We start from the raw sequence: 9,413 nt of genomic DNA, 5'->3' as shown, positions 1-9,413 counted from the left end.
TGTTGTGTTTTGCAATTTTGCGTAGTTTATGCTTCTTGTGTTTGGTCACCTGGTGTTTTATGGTTTTTGGAAGGATTATGGTCATTTTTTAATTGGTATTGCTTAATTTGTTGACCGTTTGATTTGTGTTTGCGATTTAGCATATATACCTTTTTGTGTTGCAAGTTCTAATTTCTTAATTTATAAGTTGTTTCATATATATAACCCTCGTTCAAATGCCTTAAATTTATTCGTTTAGTTGATCCCATGGATTAACTGCAGGCAATTGCTACACTTGGGACCTATGATATTGCACTAGAGCTGGGCAAGAAGGTGGTATGCCAGAGGTGCTTTTCGATATCTTTGGAATTTTTATTTTGGTCCTTGCTTTTTGTCGTTATTTGTTTTATTCTGGTTGTAATGGAATTCTTGATATTGTGATATTCTGAGTGTCATTTTATCGTTTTTTGCTTTAGTTGTGTAATCATTTGATATTATAACATAGCAAGTTATAGTTTTTAAAAACCATGTACTGGAATTTCATCTATTAAACTGAGTTGAATGATGATATTTTACCAGGTATTTTGTGCTGATGAATTGGAAGTGATATCAACTTATATGTTTAATTGTTCATATCAGCTTGGTTTCAATTGAAGAACGCAAGTACTTTTTTTGGGCTTTAACATGCTGTCTTATGTGAGATTGGTCTATGAAATGCAGGCATTGTCGTACATGCAATGGATGGCAGGCATTGCGGTGTACTATGTGCCGAGGATCAGGGCAAGTGCAGTACCAAGTAAAAGATTACACCTTGAGAAGGTATGTTGATTTGCAGTCAGTTTTGATAATACATTACAAGCTCTTCTTTGGTTTGTTAGGGGGATGTACATTTTCTTTTCGCTAGTCTTAAATTTAGATTTGAGAGGACAAGGAATTGAATATGAATACTATAAATTATTATCATCATTCAGTTTATGTATAGAAGCATAAATCCAACCAAAGTAATTTGATGCTTATATTACTTTTTATTATTAGTTATTATTATGTTTTGGATTTTCTTGTAGTGGAGAGAAGGCAACTGCTGAACGTGTTGCGGATGCCATTGTTGATAATCGGGCTGAGTTGGTGCACCTTCCATCTACAATTGATCTTAACTCACCATTGCCATCGAAAGATTGCCCGACTTGTGATGGAACAGTGAGAGCTTTATTTCATAGCTTATGTGACTGTATATATATATTTTTTCTTGATACTCAATAATCCCCCAACATTTCTATGGATTCATTGAGTTCTATAGTAGGTGACAATGAGCATATCTACAAAGCCCGCACACTTATGGTATATGATATCCTAAGTTGGTGGGTCCAAGAGGAATTCAACGCCTGATCTTTTGGTTGAAACCAAATGCCTAACCCACTCAATTCAATCCATGGGGTTGCTTCCCCTTACACTGTGTTTTCTTGGGCTTCATGTGAATGTAATTTTGTGCTGTCTCATATTCTGAAAGTTCTAGTATCCCAGATAATTTATTGCTTTATATGCCCATCTAGTTATTTCCACCTTTCTTATTCAGTTTAGGGAGAGATATTTCAACCTTGTTATGAACTTATCTGTGACAATAATTTGTGGTGACCCAGGAGCTGGGCATACATGTAATCTGTATTTATATGGATTTTGACCTTTGAATGAATTTTTTTATTTTTTTTTTATTTTTTCAGGGTGTCATGGGCTGTCCTGAATGCAAACACAAATTACAAGTCACTATCTCTGCAGATGATGTGAGTTGTTTTGTGAACTTGCTAATACTTTGATATTATGCTAGGATATGTAGATACAGACACAACTGTTGTGTTTATAAACTGACATGGAGTTTCAAACATGGCAACACTTGAATATCTAGAAAAGACAATGGCTTTACTTCTGTGTGTCTGCATTTTGTAAAATTCATGATTCATTTTCTATAAGAATCATATAGAGTAACACTATTATCAAGCATGTAATGTTTCATAAAAATGTTTATATGGTGACCTCAAAAACATTATCCATAATTTTGGTGTAGGAAGGTGCTTCTCCTTTAACCATGCACAATAGTGCTGGAGAGTGTAGAAATGATTTTTGTAACCTCCGTTGTCTGACACCAAATTTTCTGTGGGAGAAGTTTCTTACAAATAAAAGATTCTCTTTTACATTGCTAAATGGGTTCTACTTGGATATTTTTTAACTCATGCAATTTTTTATCCTTATGGATTATACTGCGTTCTCCTTTCTGCAGATCATGGAGCCTCCGTGGAAAGCCTACAATGTCTTGAGAAAGATGGATTATCCATATGAGGTTAGTATCATGTCTTATTCTATAGTTCTTTACTATTAATTTTATTAGTGAGTGTATTTTCAAGTTTTCTATAGCTGTTGGACAGTTAAAGCGTACTGAGTGATAATGACTTCATAATATTTACTGTTGCAGCATATTGTTCACAGCATGAAGGACCCCAGTATTGCGGCATTTTGGCTTATGACCTTGCCTCAGGTTGTGGGCGGATTTGACTATGATGATGATATCAAGCAGAAAATTTGGTGGCAATACAAGGTTCCAGATTCATTTTGTTTCCTCACCCTAGTGTTGGACATTATTTATTTTGTTGTGACNTGATTTGGAGAGACATTATACTGGATATTTTTCTTAATTTAGATTCACATTATTGAGAATGGTAAACATCACTTAGTACACATGAATCATAAAAGTCCGGCTCTTCTCACATACAGTAGTACAGACTACAGACAAACGTTTTCACAGGCCCCTAATCAACGACAACTCGTTTATAAACTTCATAAGTTCAGATGGCAAATATTACTTAGGTCCAATAAGAATCATGAAAGTAGGATTTACTTTTCCGATATAAAGATAAATATTGGTAGGTTAAATAATATTCATCAAATGTATGACATGTCGTTCAACGAGCAAACATATTATACATCAAAAGAAAACGCTATCGTTTCGTCTAGTAAAAATGCCGGTGTTGACAACCAAATAAGGCAAGGAAATGATGTGTCATTTTCGAAGGCCAAGATAAAGGACTGTCGTTTGTAAACTTTCATAAGTTTGATGGTAAATGTCCCTTAGGTCCATAAGAAATTAAGAATCATGCAAGTAGGGCCTTTTTGGTATAAAGATATACATTGGGGAATGGGGATTCAAATCACATCTCACATTAATCAAAACGGCCTTATTTCGGTTTCTAAGACTATTGCATGCTAAAAACGACATGTCACCACTACCAAAATGCTATCGTTTTGGCATTTTATATTGAACGACGTCGTTTTGTTCATTGTAACTGACATGTCATTCTACAAAAGAAAAACAAATGTCGTTTTCTTTGCCAAGTGGTGTCGTTTTAACTACTCAAACGACGTCGGTTTACTATGTAATAAACGACATGTCGTACTGGTTAATATCATTTAGATTCCATTATGTTTCTAAATATCGTTCAAACCTGATATTTAAGATTCTTTTGGATCTAAGTGATATTTACCATAAAGAATGAGAGAATTCACAAATAGATCAACCGATACTAGATTCGGCTGAATGTTGTTTTGTATTATGCATTTTCTTTCAAGGTATATTTGACAACAACAGAGGCTTTCGTCCTACAGTTAGAATTGGCAAATTGTATCTTGTATTCTTTATGAAGTTAGAGAATGAGATTCTAATTCCACTTGATTTCATGCTACCAATCAGTATTAGTTGTTGGTCGGAAATATGCATGCTAAGACTTAGCCACAAAGAAGGGGAAGTGAATCAATTGACATGCATTTTGAAGACTTTTACTCCATGCATTCATTGGATAAAATAGCGGAAGTGATATGGTTTTTCAGCTGTTTAATTTATAACCAATTATGATTTTGTTATTATTGGCATTTTGGTTTATCATATAGTGAGCACGGTATGCATGCTTACATGCACATATACAATATATTTTTGTTACACAATCCATGAAACAATACAGCCTTAGACATGGGTCCCCTAGACTTTGAGGAATTGCTGATTTGATTGCCCCATAGTTCATTCCGCAGACTGCAACTGCAGGTAGAGGAATTGGGAGTAATGAAATCTAAGTTGCGTTCGCTGTCTTTTATCAGTTTGTGGTTTTCTTGTTTTTCAATGTTTATTCACGTATTTATTTGGAAATTTTTGAAGTGCTGGTTCACCTTTATTTTAACCTTTCTCTAATTATTAAATTTTTCCTTCGTTCTTGGTTGCAAATTCAGTTTATTGAGAGTTATGGATGTCTAAAATTTACTATTAAATTATTAATTATCGTTTTAGGATCTGTTTGGTTGAATCAATTACTTTCATTAATATTGAACTGCTTAATAATTTTTCATTGTTTCCATTTTGATTTTTTGCCTGATCTGTTAAATCATATACTTTACCTGAGTCATGAACACTTGATCTTGTTAACTTCTAAAGCTATTGAATATATATGGTTTTGTTTTTAATGATTATGAACTAAGATTTTTTCATTTGACAGATTTAATTATTTAAAGAGAGTCATGAGCATTTGATCTTGTTAACTTCTAAAGCTATTGTATATGGTTTTGTTTTTAATGACTGTGAACTAAGAGCTTTTCATTTGACAGATTTAAAGAGGGTAGTTACTTGCGGTGGAGAATGTTTTAGCTTGTAACTGTGGCATTTCTTAGTCTTTCATTGACCTATATTTTCGATGAATTGAGACCAATGTTTTGATTTTATAGAGAATGAAATGTTATGCTGAATGTTACTTTGTTGGAGAAGATACATGCTATAGTTGCATTGGACTAGAAATGTACTTCCTGTTATTTGCAATCAATCATGTAGCATTATAGTTTCTCTGGTATATTTTGTTATATAAAATTGTTTGTAACAAGTTAAAATGTTGCAAAAATGAGTGTTAGGAATTACGATACTTAGTTGAACAAAAATATAATTCAAAAGATTCTTAGGTATCCTGGTTTTAATACAAATAATATCAATAAAATTTTACAAATGAATTGAGGTTATTCTTTACTGTTTACAATCAGCTAACAAACTGATATATTTTTTCAGGTTGAATGAATGTGAGAAATGAAGCTGACATCAAAGTGAAATTGGAGTTGATGGCTTGATGAAATGAGAATTAATTGGGAATTGTTAATGAAGTTTGTTTTCGTTTCTTTATGAATTTTGATATTGAATATGTAGTTGGATGTAAACTTTGATTGTGGGAACTTGTTATTGATGTTTGGTATTGAATTTATAAGTATTCAGGAATTTTCAGCTTTTCTTGGTATGCTGATGTCATCACACTGACCTGCCGGTTGACCTGATTAAACAGGCCGACCCAGGACCCAGTCGCCTGGTCGGGTCACTGCACGGGTCGGGTTTCAGAACATTGGCTACAATATGCAGCATGTATATTGCAAGTTTGCAAACTGGAAATATTCATTCTTGTTTTGGTAACATGTCATCGGTTCGATCTTCTTGGCATAAAAGAACTTGCTGTAAATTAATGAAAACCTGGAGATAACATGCTAAATGAACAGATTGTCAACAACGTAAGAGAAAGTAGAAATACTGATCAACAACAATTGGATTAAAAAGAATAATGGTACAAGTTATCATATTCTTTGTTTTTTTTTCTTTTTAATCAAATTCATTTAAGAATAAAATAAAGGTTTCCAAACTTGAACGACAATCACCTACTGTACTATGCTTAGCCGCCCGCCATATGTAAGTGTCTGCCGTGCCGTGTATGGCGGGCAAAGCGAATTTGTCCTCCTTGATTCGATGTATGATAAAAATTTCATTTACTTAATTAAATATACATATATTAAACATCTTCCATGTGGTTGTTGAAATAAAAGTAAAAAAACAAAGCAATTACCAATTATAGATTAGTCCCGGCCAAGTCGACATTGAAATTTCATAGATTATTCCCCTTTAGACACTAATCCGGGTTGGTTTAAGGAACAGAACGGAAACACAAGGTGACGTCAAGTCGATTTAGAAATTTCATAGTGGGTTCCTGATACGTTGCCCATTAGGCGCGCAATGGTGTTTTGTAATTAAGTTTTTATCTTTTTATCTTGTATTTGTAATTTTGTATGGTGAATATTGTGTGATGGCTATGGCTGCTTCTTGTACTGGAATGGCCTTAGAGGAGAAGTATGATGTTTTCCTCAGTTTTAGAGGTGCGGACACACGCCTTGCTTTACCAGCCATCTCTACGCAGCTTTGATTCGGCGAAATATTAAAACTTTTCTTGATGATCATCGTAATAGGAGATGAACTGACGCCGGCTCTTTTGAGTGCCATTGACCGTTCAACATTTCAGTTATCCTTTTGTCAGAGACTATGCCTCTTCCAAATGGCCTTAAGAACTTGAAGTGATTCTTAAAACAAGAAAGAGCGTCAACAGATTGTAATACCAGTTTCTACCATGTAGAACCTACACATGTAAGGAGGCAATCTGATCTTTTGGGGCTGCTTTTTCAAAGCTTGAAGAACGTTATAAGGAGAAGTCAGACATATGGAGGACTACTTTGACAGAAGTAGCCACCTATCTGTTTGGATTCATCTATCGTTAGTATTCTCGCCACAAATTTTCTAGCCTTTAATATTTATGCCATAACAAAACATATGAGGACGTGTGTGTACACATAAGCTGACCAGGCGGAGTTACACGCAGGCCTGAGTGGTCACCCGGTCTCAATTTTTTTTTTTTTTTTTTTTTATTTTTAATAAAAAAGTACATTTTTTCTGTCTCTTTATAATAATTTTTTTACACTTTGACCACCCAGTTTAAGAAACTCATCTGGCCCCCATAATTTATCTTCCTAATTTCACTGATCCCTTCATTCATTCAACATAACATTTTGGCCCCCCAAGCTGACCAAAGGAAAAAAGTTTCATATGTAAGATTAATTATTATTTATATTTCTTTTTTCAGAAAACTATTAAGTATTTACTCTTTGAATTTTTATATTTATAAAAGAAATGGTATGCATAGTAATGATGTTGTATGCAAATTATTGATAGATATTATTGTTTACAAACTGGTGTGACAATCTTGCATGTTTGACACATTATTTCCTTTAATTTATTTAATTGATATTTAATTATCAACACATCAGTTTGTATGAAAAAATAATTTTTACTGGTTATGAAGTGTAATATATCTCTTACTGCAGGCATGAAGCAGTACTTGTACAACAAATTGTGAGTGACATTTATGAAAAACTGAATTATCTGTCGCTCGTTAAAGAAAAGGAACTGGTTGGTATAAAAAAACATATCGAGAAAATTGAATCTTTGTTATCCATGGGATCCAAAGACGTTTTCACGGTGGGAATTTGGGGCCTCGTCAGTGTAGGAAAGTCTACTGTTGCTAGTGTTGTGTACCGCAGAATCTATGAGCAATTTGACAGGTATTGCTTTATCGATAATGTTAAGGAACAAGCTGAGAGAAGTGATGGACTAAGTACCCTAAAGCAAGAAATTCTTTCAGCAATAACACTTGAAGATAAAAACGATGACCGCTCTGATGCAAAACAAAAATCCGCAGGCAGCAAAAAGGTTCTCATGGTTTTCGATAATGTGACACAAGGTGGACAGAGAATTTTTAATCGGAGGTCTTGGTTGGTTTGGTCCAGGTAGTCGAATCATTATAATAACGAGAGATGAACAAGTGTTGAAAGAATGTAGAGTGGATAAAACGCACAAGGTTGAGGGATTATTGCATGCCGAAGCTCTTATACTTTTTAATTCGTATGCCTTTAAAGATCATGATCCAGGGGAACGTTCTTTGGAGTTGTCAAACAAGGTAATAATATATGCTAGAGGCGCTCCATTTCTTATCAAAATTTTGGGGTCCTTTCTATATGGCAAGAGACCTCAAGATTGGGAAAGTACACTGAATATGCTGGAGAGAAATGGTGGTGTGAATTTCTTAGAAGTGCTAAAAATTTGTTATAATGGATTAAGTGATGAAGCGAAGAAAATATTTGAAGATATTGCATCGTTTTTTAATGGAATGGACATAGATCGCATAAAAAGTACTCTGGAGGCCAAGAATAATTTCTCAATGGAGATGGGGCTCAATGTTCTCCTTAGTAAACATTTTATATCTATAGCAAACAACAAAGTTAAAGTGCATGACTTATTACAAAAAATGGGTCGAGAAATTGTTTGGAGCGAATCATGTCAACGCAGCCTTTTGTCGATGCAGCCGTTTGTGGCATCGTGAGTTGTTGTGTGTTTATTTATTGTTTAGGAGTTGGCTCTTGTACTCCTCTTCTTTGTTTATCGTCTCTTTTATGGATCGACGTTGCATGACCACCATTGGAGACCTTTGCTCCCTCCATTTGGAAGTTTTTTTAATAAATGGTTGTCTCTGAGATTTAAGGTTGTATTTGTTTGAGTAAGATTTGTTTAATGATCATGCTAGAGTACTGTTTGCTCAATTATATTATATATATGAGTTTAATTAGTTCATCCTATATTTTGTGAATATGAGTGTTTGATGCGGGAGCATAAAAGAAAAATGAAAAGATAAGAAATTAAATAATTAAATTTATGTTGACTTTTATTTTGTCCCACATAGGAGAGACATGCTTTACTTTTTCACTTGAAAGACTATAAATAAAGCCTTACTTTGTCCTTTGTAATCATCCTTGAATATTATTAAATATATTTAGAGTTAAAACATTTGTTTTCTCTTCCTCTTTGAAGTTATAATTATCTTTGGCTTAGCCAACTAAGGTATCTTTTTTGACTATTCTTGCCATAGTGGGGTTATTCTAACCTCACTACGATTGGCATCTATAGTAGGGTTTTTAACCTCGTCAAGATTGAGGTTTCTTGCGACGTCCTAGCGTCAATGTTGTTATTTAAGCTTATTAAAATTATTCTGGATCCTTTGTGAATAAAATTTTATTGAACAAAATTATGTATCCACTCATATTCTAAAACTAACTTTACATTTTTCCACAATAATTAAGGTAAATTTTATACAACCTGAAATTCCAAAAATATCACTTAGGAGTTAGATCCACAAGAATAATTTTTTTTTGGCTTTTTATGATAAATAGAGAGAGATTAGGGGATCAACTGATATTCATCAAAATATACAACATATCGTTTTTGTATAGAATTAGAACAAGAGAAATGTTAGAGGTACAAAGACTCTTATACAAAGTGACGTGCATATGCCGCATCAGTTATCACGTCATCACTTTCCACATCACCTGTCCTCTCTCTTTTCTCTTTCTTTTCCTTTTCTTCTTCCTCTTTGGTCAATCTTCTCTCCTTTTTGCAGATATAAGAAAATAAAAACCTATTGTTTTTCTTTTTCCTTTATCATTGATTTTCTAAATCTTTTTCTCTCCACTCTTTTTTATCCTTTATCGTCTTTCTC

At 33.7% G+C, this 9,413-nt stretch overlaps 1 protein-coding gene across 1 annotated transcript; it reads left to right on the top strand.

The window, feature by feature from the left end:
* The first annotated feature begins 260 nt into the window (after positions 1-260).
* On the top strand, positions 261-8,243 carry LOC116124974 (TMV resistance protein N-like). Its single transcript, XM_031410717.1, has 8 exons — positions 261-326; positions 700-798; positions 1,044-1,176; positions 1,698-1,757; positions 2,252-2,311; positions 2,444-2,598; positions 7,189-7,604; positions 7,651-8,243. The coding sequence occupies exons 2-8, from the start codon at positions 743-745 to the stop codon at positions 8,241-8,243; spliced, it is 1,473 nt and encodes a 490-aa protein (XP_031266577.1). The 5' UTR covers positions 261-326; positions 700-742.
* Positions 8,244-9,413: the final 1,170 nt, after the last annotated feature.

Source organism: Pistacia vera, unplaced genomic scaffold (genome assembly GCF_008641045.1).
Source record: "Pistacia vera cultivar Batoury unplaced genomic scaffold, PisVer_v2 Contig158, whole genome shotgun sequence".
NCBI classification, from domain to species: domain Eukaryota; kingdom Viridiplantae; phylum Streptophyta; class Magnoliopsida; order Sapindales; family Anacardiaceae; genus Pistacia; species Pistacia vera.
Note: the sequence above shows the minus strand (reverse complement) of the source record. Positions and strands in the feature narration are given on the sequence as shown.

Coding starts and splice junctions, on each gene's coding strand:
- LOC116124974 (XM_031410717.1), top strand. CDS start 743: ATGTGCCGAGGATCAGGGCAAGTGCAGTACCAAGTAAAAGATTACACC. Junction 1,758..2,251: donor TCACTATCTCTGCAGATGAT/GTGAGTTGTTTT, acceptor TCCTTTCTGCAG/ATCATGGAGCCTCCGTGGAA. Junction 7,605..7,650: donor TTTCGATAATGTGACACAAG/GTGGACAGAGAA, acceptor GGTTTGGTCCAG/GTAGTCGAATCATTATAATA.